Genomic DNA, 19,521 nt, shown 5'->3' with positions numbered 1-19,521 from the left:
TATTCTGTTCTGGTGGCACATACTTTATCAGGACTCTTTCACGACCTGTGTTTCTGCTCTGTTACGGAAGAGGCTTGAGAAATGTATTGTGATTTACAATGATGAATACCAAATACACAAAAAACAACTTTATTACAGTAGCGAGAGTAAATTACGTTACGTCCACCCCTGTTTGTCTAATTTCTGAAGCACTGACTTCACGATCAATTTATTACCTGTAATTTTAATCAACACATATTTAAATGAGCAAAAAACACACACATTCCCGCTTATGCATGCATTCATCTGTTTTTGCATAACGGGGCTTGTCATCGAAGAATTAGTCCTCGTCGGCCACCGTATGATGACGTGGCTTATGGCGCTGTGCTAAACCCTATTGGTACGAACTTGCCACAGAGACCCCATCCCCGTTAGCTGTCATTTCTATCTTATATAGTCAGACGTTGTTGCGTTAAACGTCACACAGTTATAAACGGGTAAGCCACCGGACAACTTCACTGGTTCAAGATGAGGCGCGCCGGTTTGGGTAAGAGACAGACGTTGACAGACGAACGTTGGTTAACAGCTAGCTTAACGTAAGCTAATGTTGTTAGCATGTGTGAATGAACGTTCGTTGTTGTGAACGGATAAAATAGCTAACTGTTAACTAAACGGTGTGTTAATTATCGTTCTCGTTTCGTTAGGCGAAGGAGGCCCTGGGAACTATGTGGCGAGTGGATACAGTGTGTATGAAGAGGAGAATGAACATCTACAGGAGGGACTGAGAGCTAAAGTCACCGCTTTGAAAAGTGTAAGTAACGTAACGTTAGTTAAATGTTTTTATTATTGGTCGAATACAAAACATAGATATGGTTGTTTTAAATGTGATGTTGATGTGTTGTTACTTGATATTTACAGCTGTCTATCGACATTGGAACGGAAGTCAAATACCAGAATACAATGCTGGGTGATATGGCAAGTTTTACTTTTTCTTACCGACTATAAATGAACTAAGCTAAATATGAGTGGTGGGAAAGCTATTTAAGATTCTTTACTTAAGTAAAAGTACTCATATCCCTATGTAAAAAAAAGAAGTACTTATTACAAGTACAAGTCCTGCATTCAAATCATAAGTACAAAAGTATTTGCAGTAAAAGTATTTATTATGAGTGTTGATTAATTAACCTGGAAGCATCATTTTAATGTTACAGCTAGTAGGGTGAGATACTTTTACATCATATGTACTGCTGTGTATTTTAAATAGAATCAATCATATTATAGAGGATGAGCATAGTTTGTTTTAAAAATCATCAATATAACTGTCAGATGAACAAAGTGGCATAAAGATAACTTTATATACACTATAATATTTCCCTCTGAAATGTAGTGTGGAATTATCAAAGTGCCTCACAGTTGTATTTGCATATCAGTGTGAGTAAACCCAGGAACTGCATGTTACAGTGTGTTTACTGGCCTGCATGAACTTTAAACTTTTTATCCCACATCAGGACACAGACTTTGACTCAACAGGTGGCCTGCTAGGTGCTACTATCGGCAGAGTGAAGCAGCTGTCCAGAGGCAGTCAGGCCAAGCTGCTGTGCTACATGCTGCTCTTCTGCCTTTTCGTCTTCTTTGTCCTGTACTGGTTCATGAAGCTGAGGTGATAGGCGGGCCCTGTTGGCCTCCTAACTCCCCTTTATCCACAGTTTGTGTCATGCTGATGAGCCTCAAAAGTCAGGAGAGGCAGGGATGTTTTTTTTTTAAGTGTCTCAGCTTTACATGTACCCACATCTGCAAGCATTTCATGAATAAAAACCCCAACATTGAGTCATGAAAGAACTCCTGCTGATGCTGTGAGATGGAACCCCAAAAAGTGAAATGGGTCTAAGATGATTAATTACATGTGAAGTAGGATTTGTGTACTGTATATCTGAAGCAGACAGACAGTACATGTATGTGCTTGATATCAGCCCAATTTAGCTGGATGAGAAGATGAGACCCAACATTGAACGTGTAACAACTGTAGAAGATATTCCCCACTGCTGGACTAAAGATTATCTTACTTTATCGAGATACTACGGTGTCAAAAAGCTTAATGCAGTCGGGGGCACATTATGAGAGATGGGATAAGAGTGATTAATTGGCAAATCTGTTGATACAATGTTGTGTTAAAAGTGATTAAGTTATAAAACACTACTTGAAGCAAATAGTGTTTTTGCTTTTAAGAATGAATGGATTTATTACAGCCATTCAAAAATGAATAACCGTGTTTGTTTTATTTTGGTTGTAAAAGTTTTTTGATGTAAATAAACACATTTTATGCTCTGAATTAACCAGTATAAGTGTGCTACTTTAATGCATTACAAACATTAAAACTGAACTGGTATTTTACTTTTATAAATTTGTCAGTAACACATTAAAATCTTTGGATATTTATTTTACAGTCATTTTTGCACACATTACTTTGTTAAGTCTATTCCAGAAAATAGATTGTTTTTTAAATGTTTAAATTAACTCATTACAAATAATACAATTCAACTGTAGGCTGTTAACATTGAACACAGGAGCTTCATAATTCTGTGTGTGTGAGCTAATCAGACCACATACAGTTCAGTTAAAACAATCAAAGGCAAAACACTAGAACAATCTAACTTCCTCGTATATGTCAAGATTCCTTACATATCAGAACTGCACTTAGGTGACTTGTATTTAGCAATTCATTGGGACCGATTGGCTCATTATCTGCATGCATCAGTCCGTCTGGTTCAGGTGTTTATGACATCATTTCTTGGGCAGTGTGTCCATGTACTTGCAGATGATTCCCAGCATGACCTCATCGGCCCCTCCACCAATTGACAATAACCTGGAATCTCTGTGGAAAGGAGAAAGTTGTTACAACCAGGTGTTTTCTCTGTAACAATCATCACAATTTCCGCCAACATTTGAATGATTGTTTAACATTGTAACATTGTGTATCGTGAGTATCGTGTATTGTGTTCAGCTGCATTATATGCCCCATCAGTAGGTGTCAGCACAGTGTAAAATAAGAGTACAGATTCTGAATCAGTCCAACAGTGCGCAACAGGAGACAGATTGAGACTAATTGCATGTCTCTTCAATAATTTGTATTACTTGATCACATGCTATGTTCATGTAGAAGCCATCAATCAATCTGATTGAACTTTCTCATGGCTTCATCAAGCTCCTGCCAACTGGTGGGGTTGCTCTTACCAGACAAATGTTCTACCCTCTCAAAAAGCATAGTGAGCTGCCAAATATTCAGAGTTGGCTAGCAACACACGTTAGTGATGCTATGTCATGGTTTTGCGGACAGATATTTGTTATTTTGGATGAGATAAATAAATGTGCACAGGGCTGAAAAGTAATTGAAAATCATGGCATCGGTTATAAATAACTGTGATGAAGAATATGTTCCAAAACCACATCACTTAACTAAAGACATTCTACTTCAGATACCTTTTCTCTGACCACTGACCACACTCACCTGTAAAATCTGCTGACCAGCACGTCACTGGTGAAGCCCATTCCTCCCCAATACTGGAGACAGCTGTCGCTCACTTCCCTGGCCAGACGGCCTGCCTTCAACTTAGCCATGGATGCCAGCTTGGTGACATCATTGCCTTTAATGTACAATGCTGCAGAGAGCCAAAACAAAAAAAGGACAGAAGTAGTGACACAAGCATGGACGATTGAAAAATGTCCAGCGGGACAAAAGAGAGTTAAAAAGAATGTAGCGAGGGACACAAAGAAAACAACCAAACGTGGTTCAGTTTCAGAGTGACTGGTGGCTGATCAATGCTCACTATTTTGGAGGAGCAGTTGTATGGACCAGTTTTCAAGTGGCCGTGTGGCTGTGGGTTTTGAAGTTCTGCCAGTACACACAGAAACAACAGGAGTTTGAACCCCCCCCCCCCCCCCAACCAAATCCAAATCCAAGTGTCCTTGAGCAAGACACTTAGCTCCCTGACAAAAAAATATATTTATGTTCTCTGAGAGGCAAATATAGATGAACATAATAACAATTCACTAAAATAATTACATGGGAAAACAGAAAAGGCAATGTTAGCACCCTATAAGAAGGATCGAACTTAACCTCAGAGTGAAAACCATGCAACTCATCCAGGGAATTCTTGTTGTTTTGGCAATCTAGTTGCAAGCAATTTCGATGCTAAAGCTAACAACTACTGTTCCGTCTATAGCCAGTCAAACACATTGTTGTTAACTTATCACTTAATAACAATCAACCACATTATTCTCCAGCCTGAACATTGTCCTCTATCTGTTAAACCAACCTGCTGCATGGTACATGGACAAATTACCCACTCAAGGCTAGTTTGGCATTCGCATCATTCTTAGAGAGCCAAGTCAATTGGGGCTTTTGTTACCGAGACCTCAGTCTTATCTACGGTATTAAGTGCCACAAGGAAAGCTGCATTGCATTCATTTGGTAAGACTTTCCTAAAATACTGCACATACAAATCTAAGCATATATTTTCCTGGCCTGGGTTTTAAGGGTATTGTGGATATGCAATATCTGAATGTGAAATAACTGTAGCTACCTTATCTTATGACGAAAAGGAACCTAATCTATGAAAGGTGGATTTTGCAGATAAATGTATATTTAGAAAATAAATGTTTTTTTTAAACTAATAAATACTAGCAAAAAGGTGTACCAATGAATTGGTATTTTGGGAAAAGTTTGGAAAACAACTGTGAGCCTCCATCCTCTGAGCCAAAAAAGAAAAAATGCAGCCAACACTACCAAACACTAATCTTTCATTTTCATTCTGTAATGTCTGTAGATAAAGGGATCCCACCTGTGGAGCGGTGGAGAAGGGAGCGGAGCAGCTCGACCTCCGTCTGCAGCTCAGCCAACCTGAAGTGAACCGACTGGTGGTAGAGGACGGGCTGCTCGAAGATCTTCCTCTGCCGCGTGTACTGGATGGTCTCCTGAATGATGTTGTCCATCGTGGTCACGACTGGAGGTATTGCGATAGAGAGACAGAGATGTGGCCTTACTACTACTACTACTACATGCATACTACTGCATGTCTGTGAGTGCTTGTCCTTTGTGTCTCTGATATATGATATGATGCACAAACGTTTACCAGGCCAGACGCATAAGCTTCAGATTTAGTAACAGAATGTTAAGTCCCACTTCTCCTGAACATTTTCTAATAAATTCTGCCAAAGGACATATTGATGCATGCTTTCTACTCAAAATCAAAAGCAAACAAGTACTTTACAGAAGATGAATGGCTTGAACTATGTGACCTGAACTCCCTAATTCTTGGTAACTATAACGGAAATGAGACCTTAATACAATAAACTGTGCATTTACGGTTAAGATCAGTAGGAGCCAGACGAGATGTGGTGAAAGACTGCGTTGGGGGTGAAGGATTACGTGAAAAATTAAAGGAAATAAAGAAAACTAGGAACGATGACGTCCGATTACTGGATATTGGGGGGGGGGGGGGGGGGGGGAGACGAACTGTAAGAGAGGCTCACTCACCATTGGCCGCTGCCCAGAGCCTCTCTTCCTGGAACTGAAGCATCTGATAGGTGAAGCCCATGCCTTCCTGGCCGATGATGTTCTTGCAGGGCACATGAACGTCATCGAAGAACACTTCAGCCGTGTCTGATGACCACATACCGAGTTTCTCAATCTTGCGGGCGATGTGCACTCCTACAGTGGGAAGCGTAGGGAAAGAGAAATTGACGACATCATGCATCTTGGCAAAGGCACGCGAATAATAACAGATGCTATTGATAGAACGGATGCAGACGCACTAAAGAGGGGGCTTTAGGGTAATGTGCTCAGGAAAATCACGTGGGAGTGTTGCAGGAAATCATCCATTTTAGTAGAAGTGGAAAAACACAGAATGTTAAACTTGAGGGCTGTTTTTAGATTAACTTTAAATCCCAGATGAGAAATCTTAAAAGGCTTAAAAGGCAGAAAAAATAGATATATATATTTTGCTGTTAAAAGGTAAATCATCCCACAGATAATTAACAGACCTACCTGGCAGGTTCATGGGCAAACAGATGAGGGATTTGTTCCTGTGTGCGGGCCCGTCACTTGTGTTGGCGAGGAGACACATCCAGTCAGCCTGGATACCGTTGGTGATCCACATCTTTCCCCCGTTGATCACATATTCATCCCCTTTCCTCACTGCCTTGGTCAGGATACCTGAATCGATGTGTGGTGTTTAAATGGGTGGAGAGAGAGAGAGAGAGAGAGAGAGAGAGAGAGAGAGAGAGAGAGAGAGAGAGAGAGAGAGAGAGAAAATAGGAGAGTTAAATGTTAGGATAAAAAGGTTCAATGAGCAGATGATTAGTCCAAGAAATACAAGTTCGGCAAAAAATGTCTAAAGCTGGCGTATTCAAACATAATGCAATACTAATCCAGAAATAGGAGGCAAAAGGTGGTGAAATCTGATGATGGAGAATGTAGGCCTATATGCAGTGTTTCACATTCATCATGCCACCCTTCTCTCCTGAGAGAATATCAGTGCCAGATTGATTGCAAAGCTGCTGCCCAATCATTTCTGCAGCACGAGTTTATCCAAAAATGGTCCTACTGGAGCTTAAAAGGGATAATAAATGAGCAGAAGATGATGAAGGAGAGACGTACTCGAGACATCAGAGCCGGCTCCGACTTCACTAACTCCGAGGCAGACCACTTTGTCTCCCATGATGGCGGGAAGCAGGAACTCCTCCTTGAGCTCAGCTGAACCAAACCTGCACACGTATACAAAGAAAGAAAAGCACGTTTGTAAGTATTAATTAGCAGTTACAAAAGTGACACTAAGGGGAATCCAAGAGCATTTCTTGTTGATTTCCTACAATACTTCTACATTTACATCGAATACAAACATGATTGTCAGGCAAGTGTGTGATAAAAGTTGGGTGAAACTTTATCACTGTACAGCGCAACTGCAGCAAGATAAAGCAGGAGATGGCTTGGTGCTTTAAAACCACACTGCCATGTTTGAAGCAATTACAGTTCCAGTGGGACAAAGGTGGGAGTCTTATCCTGAAGCTCCCATGATATCTTTTCCTTTTTGCCGCTCTCTTAGCACGTAGTCCTTGCTGCAATCAAGTGCAGATCCCCTAATTAAGCTCCTGAGACTCCCACTGTCTGTTCCACTGAATTCTGTATTCTGCCACCTGCAGCTGGTTCATAGCAGGCTGATACCACAGAACAAGCCAAGGCCCTACATGGGTGAGAAAACCAATTACTAATATATTAATACACATACCCTCTCTAGGGAGGGTAACTCTGATAAAGGGATGGACGACAGGCAGTATCGTTTAGCCTATAACTTTAATACGACCACTAAGGCAGTAAAACAGGGCCTGGACAATAAAGTATTCGGCCAATATATCAGAGGGCTAATATTCTTGGCTTGTCAAGAGTTTTATCTTCATCTACATATGTATAAGTTTGCCAACATTAAAGTCAAATATACTTTACACAGAATATGGTAAAAAGTATCCGAGATGATACTTTTTATGATACTTTTGCAGCAGTAAACGTCAGCTTCAGTTGTTCACTATACGCAACGGAGCAGATGGTGCAGCAGAACCGGCTATAATCAATCCTCTGCCTCCAGAGGTGATATCCTTGTAGAAATGAGTTGCATTTATTTAGCAGTAGAAACAGTAGACATTCGGCTGTAGCATTTGTAGGACAATAAAATTGATTCAAACTGCATCACATTAAGTGCAACTTACTGCTTGTTAACGAGTGCAGCTGTTAAAATAATCATTGTCCGTATGTAGAGCAATAAAAGTCAGTAAAATATACACAAGCGAGAGATGATTGAACAAAAAAATAAATAAATAAATAAAAATAAAAAAAAGGAGGCGGACGGCTCTGCAGAGCTGGACCAAACAATGAAAAACATTTCTGGAACAAAGATGCTTTTGTGAATAGTATGGACGTTGGGTTCAGTCAAACACACTATAATTATCTGGAGGCTAATTGGGGCGACAATTGTTGCCAGGGGTAGCACTACAGGAAACCTTTTATCACGTCGGAATGAAACCATTCCAGCTCGGTTACAAGTGGCTCTAGTAATGATGTGAAAAGGAACAAAAACACAAAGCGGACGTAGTCTCCCTCGTCCCTCACGAGTTGTTGTCCTTTTTGATAAAAAGGCAGCGGCGGAGGGAGATTAGTGCAGCAAGCAGAATGTAAATGTCCAATCAAAGACACGTCGCCAACCCAAACAGTTTGGAGTTGCTTTAAAAAGGGAACGGAGAAAACACTGGATTTGGTACATGAAGATCAAAGCTGCATTTTTCACAAAAGACAAAATATCAGTAGATTTATCAAACATTGCGCATGCTCTATTTATGTACCCCTGGATTTGTACCTGGCCAGCGCAGGAGTAGCCATGTCAGTCTGTACACCGATGGCCATGGGGACGCCTCCACAGCGAATGTTGCCCAGCTCCTCTGAAACTGCTACGCTGTAGCTGAAGTCAAGACCCAATCCTCCATACTCTGCACAGGACAAAATAATAAGAATACATTTTATCTGTAGCGCTTCAAAAACACACTCTTTTTCCTTTATTTTCGAGACAGTTCGAGGCTGAACGTTCATTGTGCAGATTCTTATCTTCCTTATTGATGACCTTTGATTCTAGATGTGGACCTTCACTATTCATCTGCAGGAGGAAGCAACAATGGCGTACCAATGCAACCATTGCCGTGCACCCGCCAACCCCGTCTCTGTGATAGAATCCCTGCCAAATATTCTGAACACACTGGCGTTCACCTATATAATATTGTGAACTGATCTGTTGGCACCAGCGCAAGAGCTCAATTAATTACAGGATGTATTCATTAATTGTGCCATCTGTAATAATTACGTGTAAAAAGTACTGCCGGTAGTTCTGCAGCGCGATGCAGATACGGGTCACCGACATCTCAGCGTCATCTCATCTGTTCTGCTCAGCATATCAAACTTGATTTTCATCTTTTGAACAACCCATTTAGAAGTCTATTCCTTTCATTCTGGTAGTGGAGGTATTTTTCCAAGACCGTAGGTCCTTAATGGAGCTGAACGGTGCGTCATAAACCATGTTTAAAAGACCAGCTATCCTCTCTCTTTCTTCCCTTTCATCTGCCTTTCATCATCAGCCGCACCGTCTATTATGTAATGAATGGGCTTCTTTGTTTTTACAATAATATACTCAAGATAAAGGCAATTTTATTTGAGCTGGCTAATGTGCTCACTTTTATACTGCGTTTCTATTGAAGTTGTTTGTGTTGAACAAAGACACATTCAGATGCTTTCAAAAATAAAACAATATGAAAATTAAAGTTTTTTTTCTACAAAAAATTGGGACGTCATCATCCCATCATGCACGGTCTAACAAACGTAACGTGACAGTTATTCGTTTAGGGATAATCTCTTAATTCTAATGTCCTGTCAGCCGACAGCAACAAGACTGAGCTTTTGTGAAATGGTCGGTGCTCAGTTTCCCCTTGACTAAAAACAGTGCGCCAGCCGCTGGGTGATGGATACTAGCACTGACTGACAATGAATAATTATTCGCGAATTTACCACATGGAGGCTTACAACTCGAGCAAAGTGGTTTAATATCACCTGTCAAGACTAGTTGTCAAATTATGGAAAGCACAGTCTGGCACACCGTCAGAGAGAGAACAAGGAAAGAGAGCAAAGTAAAATGGGGACAGAGAAAAAGGGGGAGATATAGTGGGACAGGAAAACAGGGGAGTGGGAAAGCCAAAAATAAGAGGAAACAGGTGCAGCTGTGCAGCGATAAGTCTCTGGAAACCCCGCGGTGGATGATGTGGACCAAGGGAAGCACCGAGGTTTATCCCACTTTAAGCTAAACAGCAGGCCGTCTGGTTGAACAAGCAAGCAGAAGAAAAACAAACACAATTCTGTCACAAATGTCAATTCTATACACATGTTTCTTCTGAACACCAGATGGTCCTCAGCGTAGGTTCTCATCAGGTGGAGCTCCGTATGAAGCACATATTGAAGGATGGAGCTCGAGAGGATTTAAAGGCGCAGCACCAGCAGACACCGGCAACGTCGAAGAGAGTGCGCTTTTCTATTCCGTGTGCTCAGCGACACGAGTGCCCTGATGATTAAAAAACACTTCAACCTGGAGGGCGACAACATGGGAAAGAGGGCCGATGAGTCATAATCTTGGATCCGTGACAGTTGATGCACGCATCACCATTACAGTGTGATGTACTATAAAATCAGAGAAGTGGCTGTGTTAGTAATGTTTCGCAAGAGAAAACACAAGCCATTGTAATGCATGTATCATAGTATTACTAAAGTACAAAGTGTGAGGAAGGAAACAGCCTGGACACACAAGCCTCTCCAACAGCTTATTCAGCTAAACATCAGCAGCAAATATGTTCAGTTGAATAGAAAACTGTGGAGGCTGCCAGGTTCTATCAGGCAGGAGGCAAGAGGCCATTGCCATGGTGTGAACTGCGGATACTTCTCTCTCAGAGCGGAGGAAAACAGGCAGGGAGCCAGGGCTCATCCCTGTCTTGTCCCTCAACGAGGCTGCCTTAGGAAAACTTCCGGTTCCCGTGTTTTGAAGGTAGCAATGCCTTTCCTTGTGCGTGGAAAGAGAGTGGAAAATAAGTGTAGTGTTCTTGTCAGCGGATTAAATAAAAAGGGACATGCTGAGCTCCAAAAGATGTCAACAGGAGCGTCAACTTTGTTGCCTTGCGTAAATCCATTAAGTGCACTCTCCCCGTACTCACTTTTCCCTGATTGTAAGTCCTCGCTGCCTACGAGGAGCACACTTAGTCATTAAAGGCTTAGAAACTTCACCGAAATCAGGTGAAGATGGGCGATAACGTGCAACCGGTCCTCTGCCAGATTCAGAGCAGGGGCGTCGTCTTCTTAACAGTAGATCTGTTTTACACTATGACTTGTAAAACGTGGCTCTTTTAATGTTTACTGGGAAATCAAAATAAACAAGTAATTTAGTCTTGAATGGAGCATTTTAGAGTTATTTGCCATAAAACGATGAATATTCTGAATTCTTTCCCAATTCTAACTGTAACGTGAGATACCTTCACGTATTCCCCGTGCAGTTTACCCGTTCCCTCGCAACAAGACTGAATCATGTTCGAGTCACGGCTGTGACCACATCGCAAGATGCTCTTACGTTTATTCTGAACAGATTATGAAATCTCACAACATTTGCACATGTTTTATCCCGCGAGTGTCTATTTTTGCACGAGATTGTTTTGTAATGTATTTGGCTTTTGAGTTCTTCTCCCATTCCACCGGATGAATCATTTCTATTGCACAGACTCCTGAATCCCCATTCCTGTCACCCAGCCTCTAAATCACTTAACCCAGAGCAGAGTTCTTAGAGTCTTCTTCATTAGTCAGCGAAGCCACGTCTAGTTGAAGACATAGAATACCATGGCAGCTTTGGTTATTCCTAACATTCTTTCAAATATTAAGATGAACGCAGAAAGAATGATCAGAGGGAGCCAGATCCCACAGTGCAGCATCCATCTTTTTTTAATACAGCATAACATTCATCAGCTTTTACTGCCTAAAAAAAAATCCTTCTTTTAGAAGAGTTTTAAAGACTAGACCCAATAAGATATACTGCACTGCAATGTCAGCTCAATTTAAATTGCATGCTGAAACATGTCAACCCTGACAGTTGTTTCTATATACTTAACCCAGGTAATCTACCACCTGATAACACAATGCGTCTCCACACAGTCCTCCGCTGCTGCTGCTGCTGCTCCTCCTCCTCCTCTCTAATCCTGCCAATTAATGCTTAAGCCTTGTGTACTCAGCACATTTTAAATCCCTCGCCCTCCCTCTTCTTTGACCTACAGACCTGTAGTGCAGTCCTCCTCGCAGAGCTCCGTGTTCAACACTATTTGTTGATAGATTTGTTTTTCCAGCATAACGGTGATAATATCACGGAAAGTCCACGATGAGTCGCGGTGAATTATTTGAGAAATGAATATAGTATAACTGTGATTGTCAAATACTTCCCACAAATCTCTTTATATATTCAGAATGAATCAGACAACACAACCACTCTGTGGTCCTGTACTGTGCAGCACTCATCCCAGCAGTGACACAGCTGGGTACACATCTGGAAATAAGATAAAGTGTCTCAGGCAGCTGTTGTGGGATGTTGCCGTGACACCAGCAGCCATCATCACAGTGGGAACATTTCTAAACCAACTGTAATGTATGGCCGTCAAACAGAGAGAGAATATGAATCCAGCTGTGAAAAAGAAATGCCTAATGCTCCTTGAAGCGGAGATGGTCAGGCAGGAACACATTTTGATCCACTGATCCCGAACCACAACCTGTGATTCTGAGTAACGTGTTATTCACGTCTGTTCTAGGATTGAAAAATGGTTTCCTTAAAAGCAAGGCCTTGTCAATTCACAGATGTATCATGGGAGTTTTTTTTGCAACGGCAACAGAGACGGCATGTCTCAAAAACACATATGAAGACAGGTGATTCATTTGAATGGATTGACTAAAACTACTAAAATGCCCAAAAAACACAAATGGACTAAAGTCGGTGCCTTAAAACACTTCCAGAGGCATTTCATGTCACGTGGATGCCCATTCTGCAAACACAAGCCACACATCTTTGGGTTTTTAATGGTTTTATACTCTTGACTTGATTCATGGCGTCCAGGTTAATGTACAAAAAGAAAGCAGGTAAAATGTTAAAAGCAAAATACTCAAAAATGTAAAGTGAATGTTGTCAGTGAGACACAATTGGGCAAAATGAGTTTCCAACCTTAACAGGTGCTCTGAGTTTGGCACTTTGACATGAAGGTTATTACCATTTCCCAGCAGGCTTATTATCTCCTGAAATCCTTTCATTGAAAACAAACATCCTTCAAAATGAAAAGGCGTCTGGGTCTCTAAATCAAACAGACCTTTTCCCTCATCGCTCTGCTCCAGATAATGCACAAAAAAACCAATAGAGGAATTAAACCTTGGTACGTTTTTATAAACATGTCATTCGTCTCCGATTTAAAAACCACAAAGAAAATCACTTACATTTAGGAAATCCTAAATTCCCTTTCAGGGTCTCAGGAGCTGAAACCTGTCCAGCATTCACTGTTAGTCAATTACAGACAAGAAGCAGGTGGACAAACGCCAACTTTCATTATGAGTAACTTCATGTTAAACTCCCCAACAACAGGAGTAGTGAACTCCGCACTCAAACGTGTGTTTATGAAAATGAATGCGCTGCTTTTTAACACTCTTACCAACTGGTTTGTTGACTCCTAGAAAGCCGGCACTTCCCAAGATCTTGAAGACTTTATGGGCTGGAAACGTCCCTTCTGCTTCCCACTGGTCCACGTGGGGGTTGATCTCCTGGTCGATGATCTAGAGCACAAACACAACAGGAGAGAGATACGATGTGTCAATATTAAGCACATATTACATTTTTTTTATGATTCCAACAACAATTGAGAGCCCTGCTTTTCTATTTCCTGTCTCATAACGGACACCAAGGAGATATACATTATGAGTGAACACACACACACACACACACACACACACACGGACTTGTTTACGGGTTTTCTGCTTTGCAGAGCAAGTCTCTACTTAAGTCTATGTAATCTACCTCTAGCAGACCAGGTATTATAAATATCAATGAACAGAGAGCAGGCTGGAGATATGGAATACGTGGTGAATCTACAATGATGCAAATACAATGTCAGCATGCATGGCATGCTAGTTACATGTTATCAGTCCCCTGCTGATAACCGAGGCTTGGCTAGTGACATACAATACGACAAGCTGAGGCTCATAAAGCAATGGCACGGGTTTGGCCTCAATCGCATTCTGTGACGTTAGGGAACAGAAAAAAAACGGGCTTAAAAAGAGACACTTACAGAATTTAGTTACAATATTTTTAACACAAAACGGTAAAGTTGTCCATTAAAACATTAGGTGTTTTGGGTTATTTATTTATTTTTTATTTTTAAAAGGATGACAGAGACTTTTACACTCGAGCGGTTTGTCAGCCAATATTGGGCTGATATTCACCATGTTTGCATCCAACCATTTGAAAGGCAATATTCTAATGACTCAGAGTTTCCGCCACCGTTTTATTCTTGGCAGAGTAGAAAACCCTCTCAAGTAATATTTAGTACAGCATGCAAAAATAAAGCTCGGTACTGAAACCCACATTAAAGACATTCCTTCTTGGTTAGCAGCCACTTCATCTGTTCAGCCACAAAGCCTGGGACACACCACTGGCTGAAAATGAAGGATGGCTTTGTATTTGATTTAAGATTAGGACAAAAAGAAGACGGGAAGAATTGAGGTTATTTATAATATTTTTCGCTACATAGGACGTGGATGTTGTTAACTTCACATATCTCTAACCGTACCAGATGCCTGCTCATTCATTTCTATCAGAACTAAACATAATAATTCATTCATAAGGGAGGAACAAAGTCTATTCATCCTGTCGCAGAAGTACAGTGAGAGAAGCTATTTGTTTTGTCTCTCGTCACCACATTCAAGCAGCATTGTGCTTTAACAGTTCATGAGTCATGGCCAAAATGTGTGCAGTGAAGTTGAACGTTGGCGCCGTGATTCATGTCGAACACCTGGAAGTGGTCCACAGCTGGAGAAGCACTTATCAATCTGTTGGGATGTTCCTGCGTGCACATTTTGCAGGAACTTGCAGCGAATAGGCTGCAGATATATACAGTGTGGCATCTTTGGTTAACAATTCTGCCCCAAACAGAAGGCTTTCTAAACTTATCTCATGGGGCATAAAGAGGAAACATCAAATTCAAGTGTGGTCCGTTGATACGTAATGTTACGGTAAATGAGCCATAAACGCTATTTGACTATTAGTCCTGTGTGTTTTACCATTCAAACTATAACAAAGCACTGAAGAAGAATCCACAGGTTTTTTTTCCAGGATTGCAAAAGTGATGCACACTCATCATTTTCCCTTCCAACACACACAAACACCAAACCAGCCAACCACTCGACAAGCCAAGAAAAACGCATCGGCTGAGGAACATCGCAACACGAGGCAGACAGAAAACACGGAAATCATGTTTTTGCTGCTCAAAACAGAACACAGACACTGCTTCCAACATGCTTGGGCCTGAATCTGTTAAAAATCAGGTTTGCTTACATAACGGCCAACACGAGAGCGAGCAGTTAAAAAGGCAGGTTCGGGTCCCCTTTAACCTGCAATAAACTCATCCATGGTCAAGGTTCAGAGGAGGGAAAGGGAGGGATGACGAGCTGCGGGAAAGGGAAATAAAAAGTTCATCGGGGAGTGATCCTTCATCGCTATTGTGGACTATTTGTGTTGCATACCAGAACAATTTCACATCCCTGAACCGCCCAGTAGTGGGACGGGGTCAAGAACATCGCACTATCAGGTCTTGCAAAATGTCCAGTCTGGAGTGTTTTCCCCTGGCGCACCACATACAGAATGGGTTTCTAGGTCAAACCGTTAACGTGGGATTATTTTTCATATATTTATAGAATACAAAGTATTTAATATACTCCATATACTTGGATTCAGAAGTTTACTCACTATACGATATTGTCAAGACATTTTGTCAATTAGATGACGAATCGTCCGACTATGAGGAGATAGAAATGAGTCAGCTGTCAGAGATATTGCTCAACCATCCTTTTAAAATCTTGATATCTCTGGTTGTATTATATTTATATTATCTCATATCCGGCTATTTTGCAATTTACCAGCATTGGCTGCTAAGTTCTGGATTTTTTTATTTATTTTTTATTCTTACATATATTTTCATGTCATTAATTCGCAAGATTAGCAACAAACGTTCCCAACTGGTTATGTTTTGTATAAACTGCTTCAAAAGTTGAATATGAGAAAATCCATATCATGATATAAAATCCTATATACTGGATACAAATGGCTGACTCCTCCACAGACAGTCAGTCTAGGATACATCACAATGTGTGAATGAAGAAGAAACTATACCCGGGCCCTAATGGACTCAAACGTGTGCCAAATCAATGCGTTATAAAGTGTCTACAGTTTCAGAGTTTTGCAGCAGAGATGAAAAGCTACAGCCTCTCGCTCACACAAACACTAATCATGACAACAGCCGGACAGGCCAAAAGGTTGAACCACCATAAAGCACCGGGGGATCCCAGTCTGGAACCATGGGAGGCTGCACACGAGGAGTCTCTTCCTAGAAGTCTTGAGGAAATGCATTTTGGCTCCTCGTCCTAGCAGAACACACACGGTTTGTACATGTGGGAGACAGGAACCTTGACTAATTTCTTTGCATGAGCACCACACTATTGAACGCACACACACACACCAATCACTACCAGACAATAAAGACATTGGCACAATGAACATCTGACCATGGACAGTCACTGAAGGATTTCCTATAACCCCATTTGTGTCCCATCTATAAACACACACCACCCAACAGTGAAGTCCTTTAATAAACCACGCTGCCTCAAGTTCCCTTTCCTGCACTGCCAACATATTGTTCTGCATTTCCTTTTCACATTTTCAACCTTCCCATTATTCCCAGTGCTAGTTTATTTCCAACCTCCTTGCATCCTGTTGAAGGTTTAGTCACACGACAAGCTTCCCCCCCCCCCCCATTTACCGCACCACATCTTTGACTGCTGCCTTAAATTAGCTACTTGTTAGTTTTGCAGTCTCTTGTCTCCAAAGTCTAGTTGAGTAATATGTATCCTAAATGAGTCACGCTGATTACAAATACCTGCTTTGAATTTTTTTACGACTAGAGTTAGCAGCTGTTGATATATAGCTTTCAAAAATAAAAGCTCTGCATGTCCGATAACCCTAATCACGAACTGCGACAGAAACAGGCGAGGCACACTGAGTTTAAGTGAACAAACGTGGGGAAAGAATCTGAGAGAACAATACGACTTTAAAACCCACCATTTGCTAAAGCAAAGAGCAAATAGTCGGCTGCCTAACCCAGCTCAAAAGCCACTACCGTAATATAAATGTACTATATACACACACAGTAATACTGGAGAACTCTGAGTAAATACTAAATGATTAGTCCACCTTGACTTCTCCTCCGGGCTTTTCAGACAGAAATAGCTGATCATCTCTACACCAGAATATTTCCGGGTTATTAAGCAATTTCATGGAAAAGAAAGACACTTAAATCCTTGTGTGTGCACTGTACAAAAGAAAGTGGGAATCACTTTTTCCCATTTTACACAATCTGTTTTCCTATACTGCATATTTTTGAACATGCCAAACTCAACAAGAAGAGGAAGAACACCAGTTCCCAAATGTACAATATCTGTGGCTTCTAGATAAGGCAGATGAAATCCATGATCCAGTGCCAGAAATGCGTTTGATACGGACAAACAATATATCTGCTTTGGCTGAACTACATTGGCTAACATCACTGGTTTGAAAGGCAGTTCAGCAAACCCCTCTGGCATCAGAGACTTTTCCACACATGAATTCTGTGTACTGACCTGACCTACAAAGGTTTAAATATGAAGCTGGCTGTAAATGTAGGAGTGTAGGGCAGCTTACACAGTGAACACTGGCAAGCTAATACCGTTTAGCTAACATTAGTCGATGGTCAACACACAAGCCGCAGGCTGTGTTCGGTGCCATAAACCAGCGTAGCCTCAGGGGTCCGATCGCACCGAGACGTGTCGCTATCAACCGTTTTATGCTTTTCCCTCCTCCTCATTCAACAGCAGAGCAACAGCAAGAGCTCAATATTTGCATTACATCTCATGAATGTTGCTGCATAAACATGAGCCTGCTGATCAGCGGTTCTTTACGGTGAATCACGACGACTACCGAGAGGTAGAACACTCGTTCCCTCCTGATTCTTCCATAAAGGCAGTCCTAACAGTGCCGGAGTATCTAGTGTGCAGTCAGACTGATTGATTCCAAAATGATCACGGCAATCAGTGGCATCCACCACCCTGGATAGGTTTTTAAATGTATTTGTTAATTGACTTGTGCTTTCTTGTGGCATTATGCATTAGGGCGGATAATGAGAATATATGGAGTAATTGTACGAGAGCTGTCACTGGCTTTATTTCCACACATTGCAAATCTTTATGTGCAGGTGGTGAAGATGAAGGTGAGGTAACTGGAGAAGGTGTGTGACAGGCACCGCCATGTCAGCTCTGATACTCTCATCAGATAGCTGTTTCAGTGAGTTTGTGTACACTGTACAGTATGCTGAATATGTCACTATGGAATAAACTATAAATTAATCAATAAAGTCGGGGGCACTGCAGCGATTTTACTCACACATTCACGCCTCTCACATTGTACTTCTACAGTCTGGCTTCAATCCACCACCTCACCATCTGCGTCACCTATTGTCTCCAAAATGATGGTACGCATGGGTCAGAGTTTGTGTACATTCTCCCGTCAAGTTTGTTTTAATAGATCACAACGTTTTGTGCGTACGCAACACGTATTAATGAGGCCCCAGGTCATGTCTGTGCATCAACATTCATGAGGTGCTTTGCATTGACCATGCATGGCTGAATGTGGGCGTGTAGAGGGCGGCACGTGACCAGCTGCACATTTAGAGGTTAATTTAGGATTTATAAAATAGCTCACTGGCAGGCTTATGCAAGGTTTTAAAAATGTGAATGTTTTTGACGTACGTGCATTTCCTCCTTTGAACGTACGCACACATTTAGTAGGGTTATTACGCACCGTTATATAAATAAGACCAACGCTACATAACAACTTGGTGACCTATCACACACTTTCATTATACTGCTCCTCCGCTGCTTCTTACAGGTGCATTACGTAGAATAGCACTGCTGCGTTCAAGCAACACACATATACATTTAAATACCCACCTGTCACAAGCTAAGAAAAAGCTAAATCTAGCTTTGTTTTTCAAGTTTGCTACGACGGTAGCGATACAGAATATGTCACAGTTACCTTTCTGAGGGACTCCTTTAATGCAAAGTGCTCCTGTGTGTAGATTAAATGGCCCCCCACGGTCTCTGGGGCCCTGGGCGGTACGGGTTCAGATGACACGTTATCAGACAACGACCGGACACCAACACATGAGGTGAATTTGTAGAAATTACGACTGATAATCAGCTGGTTTAAACGCAGAGCTCCTCCGGACAGCGCCATCTTTGTTGACAACTGTTTGTGTGCGCATGCGCGTCCTGTGAACTTTTGTTTTCTCCTGGCAGGAAAAATTAGCTCCAGTGGGAAATTAAATATTGGTAGTGTTTGACTTTCTGTTGGCTTGTCGTTTTGGGGGGAAATACCGCTGAACAAATAGAAAATAGGTAACCTATTAGTTGTAAAAAAAAATAAAGAACCACTTACAAGGGTTCACGAGATAAATCTGTGGGCTTGCAGAACAGGAGAGAAGGAAAAAAGCAATACTTCCCCCTTTCTTTTCTCTAATCTGAGATATTTTATTGTGAAATAAATGAAACCACTGAATAAATCATTGATAACTTATATCTGCAAAGGGGAA

At 41.4% G+C, this 19,521-nt stretch overlaps 2 protein-coding genes across 2 annotated transcripts; one reads left to right on the top strand and one right to left on the bottom strand.

Annotated features, from left to right (window-relative positions):
* The first annotated feature begins 364 nt into the window (after positions 1-364).
* Positions 365-2,308, top strand: bet1 (Bet1 golgi vesicular membrane trafficking protein). The gene is made up of 4 exons (XM_079288560.1): positions 365-526; positions 684-790; positions 898-954; positions 1,488-2,308. Exons 1-4 carry the CDS (start codon positions 508-510, stop codon positions 1,641-1,643), a joined length of 339 nt encoding a protein of 112 aa, XP_079144686.1. The 5' UTR covers positions 365-507; the 3' UTR covers positions 1,644-2,308.
* Positions 2,309-2,399: 91 nt separating this feature from the next.
* On the bottom strand, positions 2,400-19,166 carry LOC306791698 (putative acyl-CoA dehydrogenase 6; the record flags this gene model as incomplete). The annotated part of the gene is made up of 9 exons (XM_079288559.1): positions 2,400-2,851; positions 3,485-3,635; positions 4,818-4,979; positions 5,513-5,686; positions 6,023-6,190; positions 6,635-6,741; positions 8,382-8,511; positions 13,282-13,402; positions 18,966-19,166. The coding sequence occupies 9 exons, from the start codon at positions 19,164-19,166 to the stop codon at positions 2,761-2,763; spliced, it is 1,305 nt and encodes a 434-aa protein (XP_079144685.1). The 3' UTR covers positions 2,400-2,760.
* Positions 19,167-19,521: the final 355 nt, after the last annotated feature.

This window comes from Melanostigma gelatinosum (assembly GCF_949748355.1).
Source record: "Melanostigma gelatinosum genome assembly, chromosome: 17".
NCBI lineage: Eukaryota > Metazoa > Chordata > Actinopteri > Perciformes > Zoarcidae > Melanostigma > Melanostigma gelatinosum.
This window is presented reverse-complemented; position numbering and strand designations above follow the sequence as displayed.

What these genes read in the sequence shown, in the direction of transcription:
- bet1 (XM_079288560.1), top strand. An exon ending in AAGTCACCGCTTTGAAAAGT is followed by an intron (nt 791 to 897) that starts GTAAGTAACGTA and finishes TGATATTTACAG; the next exon opens with CTGTCTATCGACATTGGAAC. An exon ending in ATACAATGCTGGGTGATATG is followed by an intron (nt 955 to 1,487) that starts GCAAGTTTTACT and finishes ATCCCACATCAG; the next exon opens with GACACAGACTTTGACTCAAC.